Raw genomic sequence first — 25,875 nt, forward strand, 5'->3', positions numbered from 1 at the left:
ACACACGCACACAATTTTTTGTAATTGGAAAGTCGTACTAAAAGAAGTTGACTATTCATTTGGATCATTTCAAAAATGAAGAAATTGAATTGAGAAATTAACCTTAATGTTCAACGACATAACATACACACACAACAACAAACCATCTACGTCTAGAGAGGTCACCCTTCGGTATGTACAATTAGACTTGTCTGTACACGATAAGATACATAGAGGGTGTCAGACACCGTTTACCAAAAAAGACAAACAACTGCATTGTCCACAAAATAAAAAGACGACCTAACAAACAACAATCCTCACAACGCTACATAGAAATCAACAATTTAGCAACACTAACCTTACTTAAAACCGCAGGGATTGGTAAATAGTCATGTGTTTTTGAAGTGTCTGTGATTTAAGTGTCAATGATGGCATGCATCATATGTTATTCCTGTTAAAACAGTTGTAGAAACAGATCCAAATTGGTAAATACATCATGTACCTAAGATATTACCAAATTCATGAACAATTTATACATGTAAATATTTTAAACCTGCTGAAATGATGACAAGAATTCACCGAGATTAGTATTTTTCAACCTGCTATGCCTCTCTATAAAAAAACTTATGAAAACAAAAAAGAAACACTTTTTTTTATTTTCTTCAACCTTTATATCTTGACAATTATATGAGGGTAAGCATATAAAATTCAATTACCAAAAGCAAATAACATGACGAAATGAAAGATAACATTTTTGGATTACAATTGCAAACATTTTAAAAGCAAGGAAAGTTCTGATTTATTTACCAAAACATACGCCAATATAATAATTCATGCAATAAATTCTATATGACCGCCATTCATAGTACATAATAACATGTCCTATTGCCTTTTAGATTTAAGAAATTTTAGTTGTATTGCTTATATTTGGTTTTATTAAACTTTATCAATGGTTGTGTTTAGAACTTTTTTCTGCAGCATATAAACGATAAAATTCAAATTTTACAAATAAAGGCAACAGTAGTATACCGCTGTTCAAAAGTCATAAATCGATTAAGAGATAACAAATCCGTGTTACAAACTAAAATCGAGGGAAACACATCAACTTTAAGAGGAAAACAACGGAACAACAGAAACAAACGCCAACACACATACAAAACATTCTCCTATACATATATAGAGGTAATTAAATTGAGAATCTGCACTTTATGCTTCATTTACTAAATATCTTCATTTACTTTTAGTTTTTGCTTCAAAAAAATAAATAAAAGTTTTGTATATGACCATTCAAAAAGTTAGACTATGTGTATTCAATAAGATATCTTGAACAATACTGTGTGTTTTCGAAAACACAATAGATTTTAGGCTTAGCAACATTATCAACACAACTATCAAATAAAAGTTTCGGATTGTTTGTATCTTGCGGTGGCGGTCTAACGTATTCATCTCTTCCACGACAAGTTTTACCAGCCAAAACTGAATACACAAACATAAATTTGTGTCCATTAGAATCAGACTGGGCATATCCATCAGAATATTTGGCATCTTTGGCAAAATAAGTCCCTTTGCCTAATAGTGTACCAACTCTTGTTCCTGCCAAACGACAATCTAAATTCTGTTCCACAATCAAGTCTACCTTGTCTGGGAGTGTACCATGAAACAAATCCTGTTCATTTGCACAACCAATGCCATATTGTTTTTCAAGTTTTTTCTTCTTCCTGAAAAGCGAAATTTGTATTTCATTCTATGAGATAACATATGAGTTTCCAATTTCGGTTTTATAAATGAACTGCCACGGTCGACCTGTTGTCATTCGGGAAGAAACTTGTCATAAGACATTGTGACGTGATGATTTTTGCTTTGTGGCGTCTTATTTACCAATTGCAAGTTCATGTATATAAAAATTTTCCTATAAGTATTTATATATCAGAAACAATTTAAGTTCGACACACAATTGTTACTTGTTAATTTTTTTGTTATTTCTATAAATTTTCATCGAATGCATGAAGCTTAAAATTACAATATAATCGATTTAGTTATGCCATATATAAAATTGTCCAATATCAAGAAATACAAAAACTTAGTATATAATACATACACTTGGTACATTTCCCAATTAAATTTGTCTTGAATTCTTTGTATTGACACGATTCTAGCTTGTGGTAATGTATTATCAAACATCTGTTTCACATCCTTCCATTGTTGATTCATTAGATCAGTTTTTGAAGGTTCTATATTAACTCTCAAAATGGTTTCTTCGCCCATATCATCCCAGTCTGCTGGGAAAGTAAATCCTGATTTTGTCTTTGCAAATGACTTTTCGGTTACTTTTTTCGCAAGTCTAAAAAAAATCTTTCGATTATTCATAATTCGGTATCATTTCAAACCAAGTACCATTAATCTTCCGCTACTTTTTATCCCAAAGCTACAAACAGTTGCTGATGTTGCAATTTCCTTAAGACTTATCCGTATATTTACTCCTGTTATTTTAACTACATGTAGTTTAATACCCTGTCAATTTCTTTTATGCAATTGAGTGATGATGCATATTCAGTGAATATACGTTAATTTAATGTGACTTTATATCAACTTTTCCTTCAATTAACAAGAATTTAAAACAGAATTACGAATAATTGTATATATCTATTTCCCCCCCCCCCCCCCCCCCCCCCAAGGGTGACTGGGAAATAGAAGTATGGTCACCATTGGTCTTCCTCCGATCGGCTGTAAAACCATTGCTAAAGTGGGGCGTCCCTTTGGCTGTGCGGCATGTACAAATTTGCAGCCACGTCCGGTCAGAATGGGGACGTTAAATCCGATGCCTCGTGTAAAGAGAGTGCCACCTATTGCAAGGCTAAATTTCTGTCCCTATCCAATATACCCTCATTTACCGTGGCAGTCTAAATTTCTCCGACCTTAATCCCGGAAGCCCCTATTACAGAACCTACCTATTGTATTTATTGTTAATTTGTTCTCGTCCTGAATATGCATGAAATATTTGCCACTGGACGTTAAGCAACCAACAATCAATCAATCAAGCAATATATCTATTTCTTATTTGATCTACTATCTCTTTTTTGTGGTAGGTAGTTTTTACTATTTTACTCTTCATACAACTTAACCTACGTTTTTATTAAAATTTTCTCCGATTGGTCTTTAGTTAAGTCTATAGGTGTTTTGCAATTCTTATTCTCTATCTGTACGTTAGCTCCATTCTCAAGAAGAAAGCAAAGCACCTGAGTATCATCAGCCCCGCGCCTTTTCCGCATCATCTACAAATGATCAATATTATTGACTTCATATTAGATATTTAATTTAACTGTTATTTTATAGGAATATAATCATGTTAATGATAAAATGAAATTTCAAAAAAAATGAAACAGATACAAAATAGTTTGCCACACCAGATCTTGAAACTACCCTGGGTTTCCCGGGGTTTCTTTTGTTGTGTCATCATGATTTGTGCACATTTTTTTGTGTATGTCTCTTTTCAATTTGGTTCTTTCGTCATTGTACGAGTTATTATTGCTCAATTAGTATTATCTTATTTTCAATTTTCAAAAACATACTCCTCATATCTTTCTGTATGTACATATCATTTTTTGGGGTCTTTCTGAGATGTTTTAGAAGCCATGACAATAAAAACGAACATACAATATGGACACTGGTTAGTTGTTATACAATATATATTGATCTCGGAATACCGTATTAGGGTTTTTGTATTATTGGGTTACTGCCTCATCAACGTGTACCAAACATCTTGTTTAGTTCAAGCTGATACCTACACTAGAACTTTTCTGTGCCTGTAGAATATGCAATGCTGTGTCACCACTGTTGTCCTGGGCATTTACAGAACACTCTGTAAACGAAAGTAAAACAGTATATATTTGAAATCTGACTTACAATATTGTCTCAATGCGAACGAGTTATTTTTTTTTTGGTAGATCTGTTCTCAGAAGTTAACGTTCTTTAGTTAAAGGGCGTTTTGAATTAGTGGTCGAAAATTCGTACATGTTTGAAACACACTTTAGAGAAAGAGATGAACTGTTCAAAAACCTTAAAACTTCATCAAAATCTTCACGCTGTATTGTTCTATTAAATAATAAGGGAACACCTGCAATACGATGTAAATATGGGAGTGTGTATTTAAGAAAATGCAGCTTTTTGTATGGTATTTCTTAGTCGAGTTTTAAAAAAGGTGAGAGTAATCGCTAGTTTTAATGCCTCGTCTTTTTACTCAATCTTGGGTGCAAAAAACTATGAATTTGAAACAAGATAAAAACATCAATTGATTTGTATCTTTGTTTGATCACTGACGTCCTCTGGGAAGTACCTATTTCATATATAAATTGTTGTCAATCAGTGAATATTTTTTTATCAAGTTTGTGCCTTGAATTAACACTTTCGATTTTTATTTAAAATATTTGATTTTTTCCTTGCAATGTACATTTATATTACCAAACTTAATGAGTTGTTCTACAGATTTTAAAGTTCCACCACTATACACTGCACTCATAAGAGGGGTTCTTCCTTTGATATCCTTGACATTAATATCCGCCTTTCCGGTCTACAAATGGAATGCAAACAATAATAGGAGACTGTTCAAATATAAATCAGATGGTAATGTCATTTATCAATACGTTTAAAAGAGGGACGAAAGATACCAGAGGGACAGTCAAACTCATAGATCTAAAACAAACTGACAACGCCATGGCCAAAAATAAAGACAAACAGACAAATATTAGTACAGATGACACAACATAGAAAACCAAAGACTAAGCAACACGAACCCCACCAAAAACTGGGGGTGATCTCAGGTGCTCCGGAAGGGTAAGCAGATCCTGATCCACAGAATAGTTGTACGCATAGGAATGACTTTTCGCTTTTAACAAAGTACTCTTAAAATGCCTATCTATACCTCTCATTGTGTACCGTGGTTAGTATATTCTATACTGAATATGATATGAATCGACATTTTTAAGCAATATGATATAGACAAAATGTTGATTTAGTGAATAAGTTTTTTTACATAATTTCTATTTGTATTTTAATATTTCTTTAATAGCAATTGAATTTTCCCGCGTTTCGTCAAAGTATACCGGGAAAATATTGTAATGACGAGTACGGGTCGTATGAATATATAAAAGGGTCACTTTATGAGTACATTTTGATTAACCAAAACATACATGTTAAAGATGTATGTCCGAGCACCTATAGACGGGATTGCGCACTTGACCTCGTTTGACACAGGTTTCTAGAGCTTTTTGGATGATTATATAGTTTTTATCTCTAGTTGTTCCTGGCCAGCCCTGACTGTCTTTGAATGGATGTGTTTATTCAAAGTTAGTTTTGTTTTGTTTTGTTGTATTTAGGATTATTATATACGTTGGAATTGCATGACTTTGAATTAGGTATGCATTGCAAAAACAATATTTGTGAATATTCATGCAATATAATCTGGCGTCAATCGAGCATGACGGGCTGTCGGCACACATAGATTATGGTGGCATTTTTGTTTTATCTTGGCACTAGTTTGTAGTTAATACCCTACATTATATTATTCGTAAATTTTTAGGGTTTTGTGTATTTTTATATCAATCAAAAGTTGCTAGCCAGTTAGAACAAGGAGTTGCACATGACGAAATCCGCCATCTCGTTTTAAGATAGTGACAAAAAACTATTCTCAGTTGGAATAAAAACGAGTCTAAGTACAGTATTACCAATAAGGAATTGATTGCCCAGCAGACCTAAAATCCGTTAATACGTAATTAATCATTATGATAATGTTTCAGACTAAGAAATAAAGCATTCATGAATACAGAAGGGTCTTGATGGGGGCCTTCATTTTGTATTCTTTAATTTTTTATGCCATTTTTCTCTATTCTTTGTACTTTTTGCCTATTATTCTCTATTCTGTAAACCCCTATCCACTTCTTCATACAGAAGTCCGATCGAAGGTAAAATAAAAACTAGAATTAGCGTGAAACATGAAGAGAAAGTCCGGCAGATCTGAACATCCATAAAGAGACGACCATTTGGTATCATGGGGACAGAGGATTTTTTGTTCAAATGACTATTCGTTTTCATCAGGTTTATTTTTATTTAAATTTTTTTTATGCTTTGCCGCGGAAATATTTGAATTTACTTTTGTACACAATTGATTCCTGAATTTTGTATTGCAGAATAATTTTGTAATCGTGTCATACGCAAGAATATTCATTTTCAGCTCTGACCAGCCAGAATATTCATTTTCAAAATTCTCCTATTCCCCTCCCAAGCAAATCAAATTGTCGTCCCCTTACACAGTACAACTAATCATTCCAGACAAAATCTTTAATCATTTCATGATACAAAAGCGGAGTAATATGCAACGAAAGATTAAGACGTACAAATTGACGGACGAAAGAATGGACAGATGGAATGTCGGACAAGGCGAATGCAGTATACCATCCTTTCGTCTAGTTGGAGTATAACAACTAGACGAAATGCCGACAAAATTACTTAATTCCCTTTACAGAATAATGTCTGTATAAAGTTGCTTTTAGATATTTCTCTGACTGGTAATAATAATAATAATAAATTATTAATTTAACGAAGGTAACTCATTTAACATACAATTGTTAATCTCACACGAGGCCTTCACACATTAAAATGAACAATATTCATAACAATCAATGCATATAACACAATAATCAATAGAGATGTACACAATTACAAATGTATATACACAAGCATGAAAAAAGACTGTTGAACTGGCATGGCAAGAATGTCCTACTAGTGTATGTAAGTTAAGTTGCTTTCTGATTTGCCTTATCGCAGCAATACATGAATAGATTGGAAATTAGAAATATGACACTAAACGTAAAAATACCTACTGTAATCAGGCAATGTGTTATCTCTACTTTATTGTTTGCGGCTGCTAGATGCAGTGCTGTGCGACCATCACTCATCTTATCACTTGTGCATTTTCTATTAAGTCTGACCATCAAATCTACAACGCTGAAATAATATTTAATCATTCGTTAAAAATACATTTTCTGTATTTAAATTGATGAACACATAGCAATAGTTTTTGAGTACAGTAAATGCATAAAAAATATCTGATATTGTCAAAAAAATAACAAAAAAAAGTTTTAAAAGTCATTAAATAAAGCTAAAGCTTTTTTATCAGTTGGACTCTATAGGATAGTTGTCTCATTAACAATCCTACCACAACTTCCAAGTCTAAATGCAACATAACACATTTAACTCTTTTCGCTGTCGTAATATATATATCCATAATGGTAATCAGATATAATGATCAACAATTCCATAGTAATATACTTAACCCTGAGGTTTGACTTGGATATAGGATATCGTCATCCCTTGGAGTTCTCTCGTCACATTGCTTCAGGAGTTGGGCGTAGGTTTTGCATGTGCAGGATCTATAAATACACAGTCGCGTCCGCTCGTAATTAAGACCTTTTAATCCAATACTTCCTGGACTAAATGTTAAGCCTCTGCATGATCAAGTTTGGTGGGGTTGTTGGTTTATGTTTGGTGTTTTGTGGACTTTTGGCTTGTTTTTTTTTATTGTTTTTTTTTTAATTTTTGCTATGGTTTCGTTTGCTTTTTTATTGCCCCCTTGATATATATGCTTCCATTTTTTTACTATTCTTAAACAATTAATTTTCCAGTTTATTAACCTTACATTAAAATTCTCATATATGTTATTTCTGTTTACAACTTCCGTTTCAAGACATATATTTTACTGTAATGGGTTATAGTATGAGTTCTTTCAATGTTCAATGAGGGTCGGTTGAAAACAAAACTTTACGACAAAAGAGATGATTTCAGCTTCCCAATTGTGAACTTTCCACGTCTATGTAGCAACATTCCAGCAGCGCCTGCATACGGAGTATAAATCTCCCAATTGATACGATATTCCCGGGATTGTATTTCCTATCATGATTTCCTTGATAGAGGGTTGCTGCTCACAAGGAAGCTATTAAACCAAGAGTTCCAAATGGTGAAGTTGAAATCATCCCTTCGTAAGTTTTACGGACGCCATCACGAGTTGGTTGACCGTTATGAAATAATCGTTTCACAAATGATATCGGATATGTTCCTTATGTCGTAATTACAATCCACTTCCTTTTTCACCACGAATGTGACCTACCGGATTAGACTATTTACCGGATTTGTAATAACATGAGTAACACGACGGGTGCCACATGTGGAGCAGGATCTGCTTACCCTTCCGGAGCACCTGAGATCACCCCCAGTTATTGGTGGGGTTCGTGTTGCTTAGTCTTTAGTTTTCAATGTTGTGTCTTGTGTACTATAATTTGTTTGTTTGTCTTTTTTTTTTTTCTTTTCTTTTTTTTTATAGCTATGGCCTTGTCAGTTTATTTTCGATCTATGAGTTTGACTGTCCCTCTGGTATCATTCGCCCCTCTTTTATGTACCTTTTTGGTATTCATCTGATTTTGAGTCAAGACGGTAGGAGAGAGATCTTTTTTTAAACGTATGTAACTCCGAGTACAACCTCGTCAGTGGTAGTTCATTTTAAATATTGATTGTCTTGTCATTTACGGTACTTGGTATTGATGGTTTTTGCAACTTTATTTCTAGTCTGAGGCGGACTAATGCTTGCCATATTGTATAGATAGAATGTTCAACTGTAGATGTCTTTTGGTCCTTGTCTATAGGTTACTTTCCCGTCGAACTGTACAGCATATATAGTGTCTTGTATTCATGTATCTCAGAGTAAAGATGTCCAGAAAAGCAATATAAGGTATATCGAACTTATAGTTGTAATAAACAATGCAACATATTTAACATTTGAGATATTGGTTACTTGAAATTTTCAGATAACTATAATCTGAACTACGTTTTATTGCCTGTATTTTAATTTGTTAAACGTCCGATATCTACTTTATGTATTGATCATGTGATATCCCTCATCTCGTGAATGCTGTATCAAGACTTTATCTCGTTGTAGACTTTACTGTGCATATATCAAGAGGTCAGCTTTTACTTATTTAAAACTGACTTTCTTGTCAATTTTCTAATTTAAAACTTTAAAATGCATACTATCTATTATTCTTCATCACAGCAAACGACAATACAGGATATCCATTTCCATTTACTACTGAAAACTTGGCCTTCTTTGATCTAAATATAGATTTGAGTGTTTCATGTGGGCAATCTTTCTGTGATACAACAAAGTGCATGACTGTGTCCTTTTTAGCGTCCTAAAATGAAACGAAAGTCACTAAAGTACTTAAGGTTTTTCAAAGATACATGTGATTAAAATGAAATCTTGTTTTTTAAACAACTCTCTGTATGAAATAAAGTCGCCATATGCATTAAACTAATTTTGCATGTATGCAAACTGCATTAACAGTGAACACTCAGTAAAGTTATAGCAGTAGTTTGTCTAAAACTTTGTTTGATCTACTTGCTTAACTGCAAATTATCTTACCGTTGTAGAACATCGTTATTAAAGATAGACTCACTTCATTATAGTTCCCTTTAATCTATAGGTTTTTGTTAATTAATGTAATTCATTATATACTTTTTTTAATAGGTAAATACAAAATGTGGGTGTAACCTAGTTCTCATTTTTTTTCTCATTTTTGAATTGTTGGAATCAGGTAAATAATACAGTTTTCTTACACGGAATTTAAATGTAAACATAGACATTAACTACAGGGATGTATATATATTATGTTTCGAATCAAGAATCTACCTGTAAACTAGGATCAGCCCCTTTATCTATCAAAATATTACAGCCTTTCCAGTTGCTTTTGTTGACAGTAATGTGCAATGCTGTCTGTTGTTTTGCATTTGTGATGTTTACGTTTGCGCCATTGTCAGCAAGATGTTTCATAATGCCAGATTCATTTCTATAAATTTAAAGAAAAACTGATCTAATCGACAGTTTAACAAATAAGATGAAAACTATACATATTGTTTGATTTAGTGTTTTCTCCCGACAAACTTTTTTATCATCCCATACTTGTTTTCACAAGTTAAATGTTTACAAATATAAGACTGTTTCAGAAAAAAGATAAAGCTTTACACAATAATGCTTTCATGTTTCTAATGTTTTCATTTAGACACTCACTGGTATAAAGTATGAATTAGATGTTTTTTGAAGCTTATACAATACCCATTTGCAGCAAGATGAAGTGCAGTATCCCCGGCCTTGTCTTGTAGATTAACAGATGCATTATTCTGTACAAGAAACACCACAGTGTCATATTTTCCTTCGTAACATGCAACTTGCAGTGCTGTTTGGTCCTTAAATGTTTCATCTATCTGTATAAACCAGACTAAAGTTTTTAACACAGATTCAATTAAACACTTAGATTCAATTAAACACTTAGATGCAATTAAACACTTAGATTCAATAAATAAAAATAATGCAAATATTTAGATTGTTTAGTTGAAGTGTGGTATAAAAAGAGGATGGCTATATCATGTTGGCACCAAAAAAAAAGATCAAAAACCACAAATAGACAAAATCCGAGGTTTACTCAGATGCACTAGAAAGATAAGCTGTTCCTACTGCACAAGTAGCACCCAATGTGTTGTTCATAATATAATAAGTACAATTTCAGTTGAAGTTCTCATTTGGCGATGTCGGAATCGAAGAACAGACCACATAGAAATAAGAAGATGTGGTATGAGTGCCAATGACACAACTCTCCATAAAAGTCACAATATGTAAAAAGTAAACAATTATAGGTCAAAGTACGACCTTCAAAACGGAGCCTTGGCTCACACCGAACAGCAAACTATAAAGGGCCCCAAAATGACTAGTGTAAAACAATTCAAACAGGCAAACCAACGGTCTAATCTATATAAAAATTATAATATTTATGACACAATATAAATACAATATTCAATAAAAAAAGGGGGGATGTAAAACAATGTAAAAAAGACAACTATAACCTTGGACAAAATGGCATTAAATAAAATAACGTACACAAGTAAAATTTAATAAAATAATTTTGTTGTTTGGAGTACGGAAATATTTTTTTACAAAATAAATGAATTTGTTGTTCATAGTACGAGAACAGAAGTGAAAATTTATCGTCATACTAAATACTTATCAAAGGTGGTACGAGACATAACACAAAATAAGTAAACATTGAATAACAAAAATGCATTACAAATTGTATCAACAGGTCAAATTAACACGAAAGTACGATTTGAGAGTACTCGCATTTTCTGAAAGCTAGTTAAAAGCCAAAAACAAAGAATAATAAAAAAAAATATGCATCAGAGACGAAAATCAACTAAACACATCACAGGGATTTAGTGTTTTAATGCCATGGACAGTCAAAGAAGACATGACTTGTACAATGCCAAAAGTATCGACAGGCAGTAGGATAGTTTGGATTTAACCTTATAATGAATATGTATAATGTTATATATAGATAAAGCAATCTCTATATAGAAAATGATCGTGGATGTGTATTTATACATTCCAAAAAAACATTCGAAAAGAATACAAATATAGTTATGTTTTAACTTGTTGATGACAAAATCGATATTTGTGCCTATGTAAACAATATTCAAAGATCTTATTACAACATTATTAAGATAACCTTTACTAATAAGTTTGTTTAAAACTCGATGAGTTTACACGGATCACATAGTCATTTCCGCGCTTTTAGTACAATATTACTGTAAAATTTAGAATGTGAAATACGGTTTCTAAAAAGTTTTCTACAGGTACAGCCAAATTTACTAATTAAATCTTTGTATCTATGAAAAAAATTTAGTAAAAGTTTTAAGTAATTTATGGTAACGAAATCCCTGACTTAATTATTAACCAGTGATGGATTGATTACGTTCGTTAAAATCTATGACATCACTACACACACGGGCATAACGAACGAGTTGGGATATATAAACACCGTATGATGGAGACAAAGAAACATCGTCGTCTAAAAAAGGAAAATTAACAATAGGGAATGAAAAATCGTCTCTTTTGTCGTAAATTTTAGTATGGAGTTTCCCTTTAGAAATTGAAATGTCTAAATCTAGAAAAGGACAACTACTGCTGTTTATGTTATATTTATTTAAAGTATACTAAGTTCCTTTGGGTAAATTTCGGTAGTATATTTAGAGAACTCTGGATTAATTAACGAAAAAATATCATCAAGATAACGGTAGATATTGTTGAATGTGTCAACCAAATGTAACAATGACGTGTCTTTATTGAGTTTGGTCATAAACTGAGATTCATAGCAATACAGGAATAAATCTGCTATTAAAGGGGCGCAATTAGTGCCCACAGGAATACCTACTACCTGTCGATACACTTTATCGCCGAAACGTACATACATGTTGTCCAGGAGAAAATTTAAAGCTTCAACAATATCTTCACATTTCCAGTAAGTGTATCTAGCATAATTTCTTTTTTCGTTACAGAAAAAGGCTTTAAACGAGTTACCGCAATTAAATTTGCAACGAGCATGACGGGATTGTGCCTTGCGACAATTGAAACATATCCATTATCATCTTAGACACAAGTATTCCATAACAGTCAGCTAAAGCATGATTGTATTCGTAAAACATTCAAATTAAGTGATGTCCTCAACTTGACAGTCTCTTCGAGAACCTTAGTTCCTTAGCTTTCTTGCAAGCAGCAAGCCTCTATCAACAAAATCATAATAGGAAAAGCAACCACTGTGCTATCGTATCAAATCGAGGACACTCTTATATATGCAGATCCTGCTGAAATGTTGCTAAACATATGTAAGAGCTAACAAATACATATTTAATATAAAAAGGAGACCTTATTAGGATAACGATTAACCAATCTTCCAATAGTTTCCAAATCTCCCTTTGAGGCCGCGTCAACGAGTGAAACATTGATGTTCTCCTCAGCAGAAGTTTGTTCCTCTTGTAGCAAATCATAGAAAAATTCTGCAAGATTTTCTGATACCTCTGAATAAAAAAACCAATATCGAAAAGGATTTTTATACATTGGTTCATTATTATAATATTCCATTTTTATCGCTATTTTACGAATTGTTCCTTTGATCTTGCTGACTGATAATTTCCTTTCTCAGCGGAGTCGAGTGATATGAAAATTATCGCTAGAAACTAAGGGAACATGTGCCGTTGTCAAGGAAATCAACAACGTCTTCATAAGTAAAATAGCGATAAACAGATTATCATTGGTCATCTCAACTCGATTGCTTTTCTCACTTTCGCCGTACCGGCTCAAGCGAGAAAATCAATCTCGTTGAGATAACCAACGATAATCTATAAATATCAAAACTGAAAAATGTAAAAAGAATGACGTATCTACTTGATAATTAAAAAAAAAACATGCAAGTTTATTTCAATCTTAAGTAAAACTTAACAAAATTAACATGCAGGTTGTCAGTGGATTATTGTGTTATTGCTGTTAACCAGAGCGGAATTGTGCCTACGACATTTCATTTACTTTATATTCAGTCGATATTGCAGCAAACCCGAGGTATAGCAAAACATGAAATAATATAAAATCAATGAAAAATATTAACAACTAAAACAATCGCACAGTGTAAAACCTTAATGTTTATAAAGCACGTAAATTTACATATGGTGCTTGTAAACTTATTGATTCTTTCAAATAACTTAATTTTAAAAGACATCATACTGTATTAAGATCTAGGAATATAGGTTTTGTCATTGATTGGCTGGACGTAGGCCCATATGGTGTTAACAGTTGGATAACTATACTTTAACTTAATGTATGCATGAAAATATTAAAGAATTAGAAGATGATATTCAATACAAAGTAATCAACTTTTAAACCGCTGGGATAGACCAAAAGAAATTGACTGTCGAAAATGTGAAAAATAAAAATAGTGAACGAAATATCGTCTCTTTTTTCCTAGATTTTAGTGAAGAGTTTCAAGTACGTTGTTGTCTTCTCAACCAAAATTGTTTCTACTTCATTCTCCTTTAAACGCAAATAAATATAGAAGAATATAATGTCCAGCAGCCAATTTCGAACAAAGATTGAACAGTGAATCATCACATTTTGTTAATAGTATTCTAACTCGGGTCGATTGTACTCCTAATAATGCTAACTAATGTGTGGTAGGTACCTGTATAGTTGTCATCAACACTGTCATCAGTATCATCAGAATCATCGTTGTCTTTATCTGTACATGCAGCTAGAGCTTGCTTTGTTAAAGGATCACCTTCAGTGGGTGTGATACATGTTGGATTGAATATCCATTTTTTATTTTCTATTTGTACCATCATATCTCCTTCGCTGTCCAATCGCACGATATGTCCATTCTTTCCAAGTGCCTAAAACAAGAATAAAACGAAGAAAAACAACATTCTGCCTACAGACTGTCGAATATAAATGTTACTATATAAATACATTCATGTCCGATGATTGGCTAATCGATTAAGAACAGCGACATCTAGATTCGATGATATGAATATTTTTAATATATTTATTTTTCTAAGAAACATAATGTCCTGAGCGTATCTTCAATATCTTTTTGTCTTCCTTTATCCATAGTTTTTCCAATAATAAAGTTTCAATACTCCAAAAATATGTTTTATCTTTTTAAATATAAAGACACAAGTGCATTCAAAATTAGGTGTGCATTCTGTGTAATCAACGATGGGTAGACACCCGTTCAAATGTGATTTTCAGAGTTGTTAATGACTTGAGGATTAGAAAATAATATAAAAAGAAAATAAGGGAATGACACCATTCAAATGTTCCAAAACGCAAACCCTACATTTAAATACACAAACAATAACTATCAACATTACATGCCTGGGTATAAACTGTAACAAAATAATGGTCCAATCAACTGTTATAGATAGGTGGATTTTCCCCTCCTATCTTATTTGAACACTTACATGTTTCATTTCATCGTTCCATCCTCCGTGTCCTTTCTGTAATTCCTTTACAACTTTGTAGTCTTTGTGTATTTTTACAGGGTCACCGAGGCTGAACGTGTGCTTCTATTAAAACATAATCATAAATATACTTATGTAGAAGATGGAAATTAAAAATTGTTGTCTAAATTTTCAAAAAAGGAATTTTTCAAAAAATTATATAAATATGTATTCCGTGATTTTTTTGTCGAATTTAACTATGCAATAAAACAATCAAACATTCTAAAGAAATAATGAAATATTATTATTCTTCGAGTTATATTGCTATTTATACTTACTCTAAATAGAGCCATCCTGTTAACAAGCCAAGTTCGACTATCTTCATATTGTAATCTGGCGCTCTTTCCACCATACAAAAAACTGGTTATTGTTCCCGTTTCCTTAAGACACTGTAATAATCAATAATGTCCTTTCACGGTAAGGTTAATATGCATAGTTGCTCTCGAACAAAGGCTTTTCTGTGTAGATCGTTTTTGGTATTTATGTTCATTTTTGTTTATTGTCGTTACTTTAAAAACATAGTTTTTTATCAGCAAGTTTATTATTGTTCAATGCATTTTACAAAATCGATAAATTAGTTTAAGTAATAAAGTGTTTATCATACGTTATTTATAATGTTCCTCTTGGTGCAACCATAATCTCGTTCTCTTTTTTTCGATTGTGACATTACCGAATGGGACTTATTGCCGTGTTTTTACTTGCAATAAAGGGTGTCTTACAAAGCTTTTACTGCTGTATTGATTAGCACCTGAGTTCACATCCAGTTTTAAGGGTGTTCACTACTCTGTTTCAAAATAACAAGCTTTTTGAAATACTCTTATAAATTGATAGTATATGAAAAAAGGAACTAAAAAAGCAGAAAAAATGAAGGATCCGTGTGCTTGTTTTCGAGATATAAGCCTTTGAAAATTTAGAGGGAAATGATTCTCTCGAGATTTTTCATAAATTTAACATTGGCACCTTTTTTCTTTCAAAAACAATGAAAAAATAACAAGGATTTTATAAGATTTTTAAATATGGCTCTTTAAACTATATGTAATAAAATTGTGAAACCAAAAGTAGGGGTTAGCAGGCAAAATTTTTTTAATGGCACTACATAGATAAAACCAGAGGATTTCGATTATCTGGCAAAAACTCAAATACAAGAGGAGCGAACATCCTTAAAGGAGGTTCAAGTTCCTCAATCTTTAGTTTTATGTGCAGTGTTTTGTTGACTTTGTCTTATTTTTTTGCCCATTGTTTGGGGGGGGGGGTTGTACCTTCTGTCTTTAGTATTTTTGTTAATTGTTTTTTTTGTGTTTTGTGTCAATTTTGATGAGTCAAACCTTTTTCAAATGATTTTTTTACACTATATTTTTACGTTGAATTGTACACCACAGTCCCATAGGTAAATTAGTTGGAGGGTTGTGTGCTCGCATACATGTTTAGCTCCGTCGCATGATGAATGTGCCTATACCAAGTCAGGAGCCTGTAATTCAGTGGTTATAGTAAGTTTCTATCGATCATATTTGTTGTTCGTTTTTTTGTTTTTGAACTTAAATAAGGTCGTTGGTTTTCTCGTTTTAACTGTTTTACATTTTGTCATGTCATGGCCTTTAAAAGCTTTTTTGCTTATTGTTGAAGGCCTATGGTGACCTATAGTTGCTTACATCTACGTCATTTGGTATCTGGGTATAGTTGTCTAATTTGGCAATTTTACCATTAGAAAATATTTAGATTAGCAATGTGCTACTTATTTCTTCCTTTTTACTCAAAGCACATTTATACGGATATATAATTTCAAGTATAACACAGTTTTGTGGTTTTGTTTGTTTGGGTGAATAAATTTTTTTTGTTTTTTTTTTTTTTTTCGTATCAAAGGCATTTTTCCTTTATAAGTATCTTTTTTGTTATTATATACAAAATATAGACTATTTAACAAACAATTCACTTAATGTACGGTTACAACACTTCATTGGTATTTTCCTAATGTATAAAGATACCTAAATTCGTATATTACGGGATGTTGACTTTCGGAATGATTACTTACCTGACCCAAACCATCGTCCCATCCACCGTATATTGGATCTTTCTGCATCGCCATAAAAATTTTAAGCGGAAGGTTTATTGTTACTTTGTCACCAATTTTCAAAGCAATTTTTTCGGGATCCACAACATCTGAAGCAAAATATAACATAGTTGACAACTGTCATTCTATATTTTTTAGTATCGGTATTATTAAGAATGTACACATAATTATGAACACACTCTGCTTCATGTTTAAATACCTTTCTCAGGTCACGACTCACAATTGTAGATCGCTTTAATGAAGTTCTAAAATTTTAGTTTCTCTTGATTTTGTTCAGACTTTGGGAGATTTAGAAATAAAAATATAGGAAAGCCAATTGCAAATGTTTTTTTTATTTATGGGCAAATAGAGGTCTCTAAGTGTCTTGTTTGGGTTGTTTGCCTTCTAGATCCCGTTTATTCAACTACATTTTTGTTAGTTCAGCTATAAGACAACTATATATATTCAACAGAGTCCTAATGACGAGGATTAAAGCAATAAAGGCCATCTTACGGCCTTCAACAACAGTTTGGTGATGAGATAAATATTTACGACGGCTGCGTGATTAAGATACTTACTGACAACGGGTAGATGATCAAGATACTTACTGACAACGGGTAAATGATTAAGATACTTACTGACAACGGGTAGATGATCAAGATACTAACTGACAACGGGTAGATGATCAAGATACTGACTGACAGCGGGTAGATGATCAAGATACTTACTGACAACTGGGAAGATGATTAAGATAATGACTGACAACGGGTAAATGATTAAGATACTTACTGACAATGGGTAGATGATTAAGATAATGACTGATAACGGGTAAATGATTAAGATACTTACTGAAAACGGGAAGATGATTAAGATAATGACTGATAACGGGTAAATGATTAAGATACTTACTGAAAACGGGTAGATGATCAAGATAATGACTGATAACGGGTAAATGATTAAGATACTTACTGAAAACGGGTAGATGATCAAGATAATGACTGATAACGGGTAAATGATTAAGATACTTACTGACAACGGGTAGATGATCAAGATACTTACTGACAACGGGTAGATGATCAAGATACTTACTAACAACGGGTAGATGATTAAGATAATTACTGAAAACGGGTAGATGATCAAGATAATGACTGATAACGGGTAGATGATCAAGATACTTACTGACAACGGGTAGATGATCAAGATACTTACTGACAACGGGTAGATGATCAAGATACTTACTAACAACGGGTAGATGATTAAGATACTTACTGACAACGGATAGATGATCAAGATACTAACTGACAACGAGTAGAATATTAATATACTTACTGACAACGGGTAGATGATAAAGATACTTACTGATAACGGGTAGATGACCAAGGTACTGACAACGGGTACATGATCAAGATACTTACTGACAACGGATAGATGACCAATATACTTACTGACAACAGGTGGATGATTAAGATACTTACTAACAACGAGCAGATGATTAAGATACTTACTGACAACGGGTAGATGATCAAGATACTAACTGACAACGGGTAGATGATCAAAATACTCACTGACAACGGGTAGATGATCAAGATACTTACTGACAACGGGTAGATGATCAAGATACTGATTGACAACGGGTAGATGATCGAGATACTTACTGACAATGGGTAGATGATTAAGATACTTACTGACAACGGATAGATGATTAAGATACTAACTGACACCGAGTAGAATATTAAGATACTTACTGACAACGGGTAGATGATTAAGATACTTACTGACAACGGGTAGATGACCAAGATACTGACAATGGGTAGATGATCAAGATACTCACTGACAACGGGTAGAAGATTAAGGTACTTACTGACAACGGGTAGATGATCACAGTAATAGTTACCACCCGTGTTCGTATCTGTCTTATCAACACAAATCACATCAATACAACCTTCAGCCCCAACACGGTAGTTCTTTACTGATTTATCTGCCTTCCATACAACTTTTACTCCTCCACGATATCCATCTTTACCCCATGTACATATCTCTTTAATTATACCGATACCGGATTCACCACCTAGATTCGGAAATAATGTATTTTACGCTTAAATTATACAATAAACAAGAACAGTTGATGTTCTTAGTGTTACTTAAAATTGAGAATGGAAATGGGGAATGTGTCAAAGAGACAACAACCCGACCATAGAACAGACAACAGCAGAAGGTCATCAACAGGTCTTCAATGCAGCGAGAAATTCCCGCACCCGGAGGCATCCTTCAACTGGCCCCTAAACAAATATATATACTAGTTCAGTGATAATGAACGCCATACTAAACTCCAAATTGTACACAAGAAACTAAAATTAAAAATAATGCAAGACTAACAAAGGCTAGAGGCTCCTGACTTGGGACAGGCGCAAAAATGCGGCGGGGTTAAACATGTTTATGAGATCTCAACCCTCCCCCTATACCTCTAGCCAATGTAGAAAAGTAAACGCATAACAATACGCACATTAAAATTCAGTTCAAGAGAAGTCCGAGTCTGATGTCAGAAGATGTAACCAAAGAAAATAAACAAAATGACAATAATACATAAATAACAACAGACTACTAGCAGTTAACTGACATGCCAGCTTGTAATACTACCAATATGTTTAACTAACAACCATTCAGCAGCTATAACAAAACTCCTTCGCCATGTATACAGGATATTTACATATTTTCGCCCCAAATACAGTTCCAAACATTTTGATTGATAGATGGATAGCTTGGTGTTTTACGACCAGTTTCAAATATTACATGCATATCAGGAATAGAAAATGTTATTGTGATATGAGTTTGAAATCTGCTTAGCTTTCTACTTGAAAAAAAGTAAAGTAACAAAAATATCGAACTGCAAGAAAAAATTCAAAACGGAAAGTCTTTTATCAAATGGCAAAATCAAAAGCTCAAACACATCAAACGAATGGAAAACAACTGGAAGACACATTTAGTCAGATGTTTTACTTTCTAGTTTAAACGGTAACAGTCGCAGGAAAACATGTCACCCTATCCAAAAACATCATTCAAACCCCGAGCCGACCTGTTTTCCATTTACTCCCAATTGCCATGTACTAAACTGGGAAGTTGGGAAGAACACAATGCCACATTTTGAGTGTGGGTTGGTTTGACTTGATTGGTGATCGAATCCAAGACCTCTTGAACTTGTAACGAGCAACATACGAAGCGGTGATTAAGGTCTCAGCTGATTAAGGTCTCAGCTGATTTCATGAAGTGATAATCAAGCAGATTCAGGTACAGAAAGCTAAACAAAACAAATCAACACGAAAACAGAGTAAATTTCTTTATGGATGCATCTAATTGGAATAATCGCTACATCTCTTATTCATATATAGTAGTATAGTAGCCTGTAGTACAGTGGTTGTCGTTGGTTCTTATCTGTCACATTTGTTTGTCGTAAATTGTTTTGTTATAAATTAGGCCGTTAATCTTCTCAATTGAATTGTTTCATATTTTTCATGTCGAGGCCTTTTATGGTTGACTATTCGGGATGGGTTTGTCTCAATGTTGAAAGCCATACGGTTGCCTATAATTGCTTACATTCACTTTATTTTAACTTAGGTGGATAGTTGTCTCATTGGCAATCATACCACATCTCCTAATTTTCATAGAAACATGTGCCAAAATTCCTTTATATGACTCTTATATACATTCATTGAAAAAATGCGATTGAATCGACCGTAAAAACCTATGAACAGATAGATGGATTAGTGTTTTTAATACGTTCAGCAATAAACATAACATTTATATCAGGACGGGAACATTATAATGTGATATGAGAATGAACCTTGCATTGTTCTAGATCTGTACACTGAGCAATATATTTATCGCGCTCTTTCACAAGGTAATAGTCAATGAATAGACATATCACCTTATTATTCTGACTCCGAGTTGAACAGTATTTTTATCTTGTTCTTAATGACTCGATCGTGCTTATCCAAGGCCTCATGTATCTCATTCAATTCAAATACTTTATTGTTTGAATCAATTATATTTAAACAAAGGAGTTGGATCGCAAGGAGATGGTCACCCTACCAGGAGACCACTACGGCGGTTTAACTGAAGGGAGAAGCAGACAAGAAATTGGACATTTAACTACATAAAAATGTGATTAGACTACATATCACATGTCCAAGCTTTGCATCTGAAAACGCTACATCCTACTTTCTGTTTTATGGACCTTTCATGATCCTCTGGTTTTGACGGATTAATACACACCTTCAATTTTGAAGACTGAAATTTCATTAGCTGATGTAATAATTGCCAAGATCTGTATCTTAATCAGATCGATTACAAAAATGCTTGCTTTTATATAAAATACACGCAATTCATAATTTGCTACGATTATACTTGTAATACAGTAAATCAAATAATGTTTTTGTCCCGTGTATAATTTGATTGATATAAATACGTATAACAGTACCGTCGTCATTTTTCCATTTCCAATGTGGTCCTCTCATTACTTGTACATTAGAGAATAACCCACGTGCTGTCTTCCTGGAGACCTTGCTGTCCGCTCTAGGTGGTACGTTTACGCTATTGTGGAACGAAACAAACATGATTTACACATACATGTAAAATATAATTATGTCACTTATTTGAAGAAAAAATATTAGGATGACCTAGTAGTATTATATTAACGTAAAAATTCATGTGTATATAAATATAAAAAATATCGTTATCCATTTAACCCCCATAGATATACTAAAATATTGCATGATTTACCGTTTTTGTTGTACGATAACATTTCGCATGTCTAAGCTTTGTTTTGTAATTATTGAAAGTGGAAGTTAATATAAAAATAAGAAGATGTGGTATGATTGCAAATGAGAAAACTCTCCATCAGAGGCCAAATGACATAAAAGTTTACCGACTTATTTTCATATTTTATAGATTATTAATCGCATATATATGTTATTGTTCTGGGCATGCTCTCATACATTACTTGTAACTCTCCTTTTATATTCATTTTTTGAAATAATTATGTAACGTGGTTTTTTTTTTAATTTTTAAAGTTTCTATAACAAAAGGGGGGATGTGGTATGAATGCCAATGAGACAACTATCCACCAGAGTTCAAAAGACGAGGATATAAGCAATTATAGATAACAGTACGGTCTTCAACATTGAGAAAAATCCATACCGTATAGTCAGCTATAAATGGCCCCGATATGAAAGATGTGAAACAATTTAAACGAGAAAACAAACGGTATTATTTATAACATTACAAATGATGAAACGCTAATATTCTAGTTCGACAGACACGAGCCAACGACAAACCCTGAATAACAGGCTCTTGACTTGGGACAGGCACATAAAGAATGTAACGGGCCGGGCTTAAACTAATTTTTGAGCTCTCAATCCTCCCTTATCTGGGACCGTGGTCTGGTCTATAAACTTTTTATTTCTTGTTTGCTTTCTTTAAAGATTTTGTGTTTTAGTATCGTATATTTGATTTGACCGTGTATGTTAAGTTGTTGAGGTTTTATTCATAAATACTTTAATTGGTGCATCCAGCACAAAACCGAATTATTTGCGATTGTTTTTATTTTACAAATATATTAATAAAAATTATCGGCAAGCATGATAAATGGTATTTTACATTTACTCTATGTGTTCGAATTGTGCATAAAGATAAGTATAACCATATCGAATCTATGTGTACCAGCAATAAAATATTTAATTTTATTTTACAACACGAAATCAAGGAACTACATGTAACACTTTTTAAACTTCAATTATAAGTCTTTGTGTATAATGAAATACAAACAATCCAAGGTATGCATTTATTTTCATCAAAATGTTGGTATCAATATCGAACCCTAAATGACGCCGCTCTTTTAGTCAAGTGCGGTATTTGCAAAAGCAATTGAACACATTATTACTTACGGTGACGACTGTGGCGAGTCAATTCGTTCAAATGAATGCTGTGTGTCATGTTTGTCTGCCATATAACACGCTGAACACAAATTATAATTTCCACAGTCACAACATTTCCACCGGGCTCCATGGATATCCTTCTCTTTACAGCTTTCGCAATTCACACCACTGTGAATGACTCCTAAACACGTTTAATTTCAAAATATAGTAATGCCTGAATACTGCTGTACATCGAATTCCTTTCAAATGGTATCATTAAAAAAAATGTAACTTGTGTGCTCGAAAGGATCATCCAAATATTATCTAATAAAGGCCAACAGCCACATAACTTGAAGTAAGTGAAAATGGACAGTTAAAAAGGTGTCAACTAAAAAGTAAAGAAAGTCTCGGAGTTTTTCTGAGCAAAGAAATGAGTTCCTATACTTTTGAGGTGACAAGAACCATCATTCTTTTGATAGAAATACAATATGTTTTAGATCAATCGAAATTCGACTTCCATTAAAAAGTAACTATAATACCATTTGAGATGCTAATTATTAGAATCCAAAGGGGACAATAGAAAGATAAAAAATTAAGAATATCAGTACTGATTTCTTAATGTATTCCCTGATTAGATTTCGGAAACGGTAACACCATGTGTTGATTCTGTTTATGTAAGCTTCTAATTGTTTGGTTGTTTTTCTGTCAGCTTCTTCAAAGACACAGAACTAAAGAACATTCAAATTTTAAAAGCTTTGACTAAAACTGAAAAGAGAGACAAAACTTGCAACACTGTTCAATCTATGGAAACTACAAACCAAGAATGATTTAATCTTCATATTAAATTTGTGTTTTCATTTCGTAACTTTTCATACAAAAATTGATAGTCAACAGTCTGCTACCAAAGTGAGAATTTTTATATCTTCCGTCATTTTTTTTTCATTTGATTGAAACAATATATATGGACTGCATCCGTAAATTAAAGTTAATATGAAAAGCCCTCCCTATAAGGAAATAATGCTATACTGTTTTCTGAACTTTTATATATTCGTTTGATTTGCATATAAGAATGAACAAATAAGGATGAAACAAACAACAAAATTACAGTTAACAGCAAATATAAGATTCAGATACGACGAAGTTACCTGCAGGTGCAGAATCAAAGACTCTTAAATCATATTTTCCATGTAGACCTGCAATGTACCTCAACTCTCGACCAGAATCCCAAATGACCGTGACTTTCTTATCATCCGATCCTTGCTTAGGCACATAAACAATAGTGCCGAGAAATCCTTCACCATTATCTTGCCTTTGATTATTCCAATCAGGTCCACGTACGACCCGAACACCCGTTTTCGTCCGCTGAAAGTGTAGTGATATTTGAATAATATATATTGTGATTGTTGTCAACCTTGGTCTTGACTGTATTTCTGTTAACGATACTTATATTTTGACAGTACTTGTATCATGTATATAATGCAGGATGATTTAACGCTGTTTGTTTAAGCTTCTGGTTTTGAAATAAAAAGGTAACACCATGATTTTTACAGATGTTTAATGAGTTTATGCGCATGTTAGCACATAAAGTAGAGATTTACGATAAATAAATATTTTTTGGGGGATTTTTCGCCGAAGGATATTCATTTTCATCTCGTGCTAGGCTGCCTTATTTCCGTGGTTTTGGCGCAAGCAAATTTATTTTCTATTTGTCCAAAATTATGTCAGGCATCTTAGGGAACAGAATATTTGTTTCATCCTGTCTTGAGCAAAATTATTTATCTTCAGTTCTTGCCAGGCAAGCATATGTATTTTCAAAATTGTTGGTGCTCCAAACCCTATAAAATCAGATGATAGTCTCTTAAACTACAGTTGCGATGTAGAAAGACACATTAAATAGATTATTGAATGATTCGACTGACTTCACAACCGGAAGTATAACATCATCCTTCATTTCCAGGTAATAAAGTATTATTCTTATTTTTCTATGAGTCAGAAAATTATTTTATTTAAAGAAGATACATTGATAAAAATCGAAAAAAACAAGAACACTCAATATTACAGGTGTACATTTTAACTATCAATGACTATTTCAACTAAGAGGCCGCACAATGTAAGAAAATAAAATTCCATAACTTTCATTTCATTCTATTACTGTGTTGGATGGAAATGTGATTTTTTTTTTATCTTAAAGCAGTAAACAGTCTAAGATGCACATGAATATTTTTACCGACATAAATACCTCCTTAGTACATGTATTCATTTTTATAATTAAAAAAATATGACGATACTTTCGTTTTGGGTTCTTTAATGATGGTATGACAAATAACTCGCCGGAGATTCGGTCGCCTAATTGGAACTATTTATTACATTAAATGTCATAAACTATATACATACCATTGTTGCTGCCAATTTGGTCAAATTTATCTGCGTGATATGTAAAACTTGCACATTCTTTACTTTGTCTTCCTATAGTTAACGGTTATAACATCCGTGTTGACATGTTGAGATATATTTACAACAAAAATAATCAATGCGTTTAATAAACAAGCATTATGGGTATTTTTGGAAAGGTATTTAAATCTTTAAATTTCCTTTCCGCGAAGCCAGGATTGTCTTATTTTTATTCCTAACCACATCTCCACGTCGATATCAAGTCTAAATTCTTTTTGAAAGAACTTGCGAATTGATACATTACTATATTTGAATTTTAGTCTTTTTATGTGATCATGTATCATACCGGATAAAACTTTGCCATGCACATGTTTTACAGAAGACCGTATCAATAAGTTTATGGTTGAGTATTTATTGTATCTTGTATCCGTTGTCATGCATGTACACTCAATGTATTCATATTATCAAGGGAATAAATTAAGAATATAATAAGACTATTAACGAGCATTATAAGGTCATACAGGGCTAAAGCTTTCTGATAAAAAGCAAAAGTATAAAACAGCAAGGTGAATAAGACATATATGATTTTAATATGTTTTGTTGGCACATTGAACATATTTGTGTTAAAAA

The 25,875-nt window shown here is 32.8% G+C and overlaps 1 protein-coding gene across 1 annotated transcript; it reads right to left on the bottom strand.

The window, feature by feature from the left end:
* Positions 1-617: 617 nt before the first annotated feature.
* Positions 618-25,373, bottom strand: LOC127719644 (E3 ubiquitin-protein ligase MIB2-like). Its single transcript, XM_052225866.1, has 19 exons — positions 25,249-25,373; positions 24,000-24,216; positions 22,885-23,056; positions 21,420-21,532; positions 18,807-19,013; positions 16,928-17,055; positions 15,177-15,287; positions 14,860-14,964; positions 14,082-14,289; positions 12,776-12,927; positions 10,136-10,284; positions 9,713-9,869; positions 9,055-9,215; positions 6,855-6,978; positions 4,438-4,546; positions 3,765-3,838; positions 3,106-3,251; positions 2,078-2,320; positions 618-1,697 (listed from the first exon to the last, which is right to left on the bottom strand). Exons 1-19 carry the CDS (start codon positions 25,249-25,251, stop codon positions 1,280-1,282), a joined length of 2,997 nt encoding a protein of 998 aa, XP_052081826.1. The 5' UTR covers positions 25,252-25,373; the 3' UTR covers positions 618-1,279.
* Positions 25,374-25,875: the final 502 nt, after the last annotated feature.

This window comes from Mytilus californianus, unplaced genomic scaffold (genome assembly GCF_021869535.1).
Source record: "Mytilus californianus isolate M0D057914Y unplaced genomic scaffold, xbMytCali1.0.p SCAF_11, whole genome shotgun sequence".
Classification (NCBI taxonomy): domain Eukaryota; kingdom Metazoa; phylum Mollusca; class Bivalvia; order Mytilida; family Mytilidae; genus Mytilus; species Mytilus californianus.

Coding starts and splice junctions, on each gene's coding strand:
- LOC127719644 (XM_052225866.1), bottom strand. Junction 17,056..18,806: donor TGATCATCTACCCGTTGTCA/GTAAGTACCTTA, acceptor ATTTTGCTTCAG/ATGTTGTGGATCCCGAAAAA. Junction 6,979..9,054: donor GTGATGAAGAATAATAGATA/GTATGCATTTTA, acceptor ATATTATTTCAG/CGTTGTAGATTTGATGGTCA.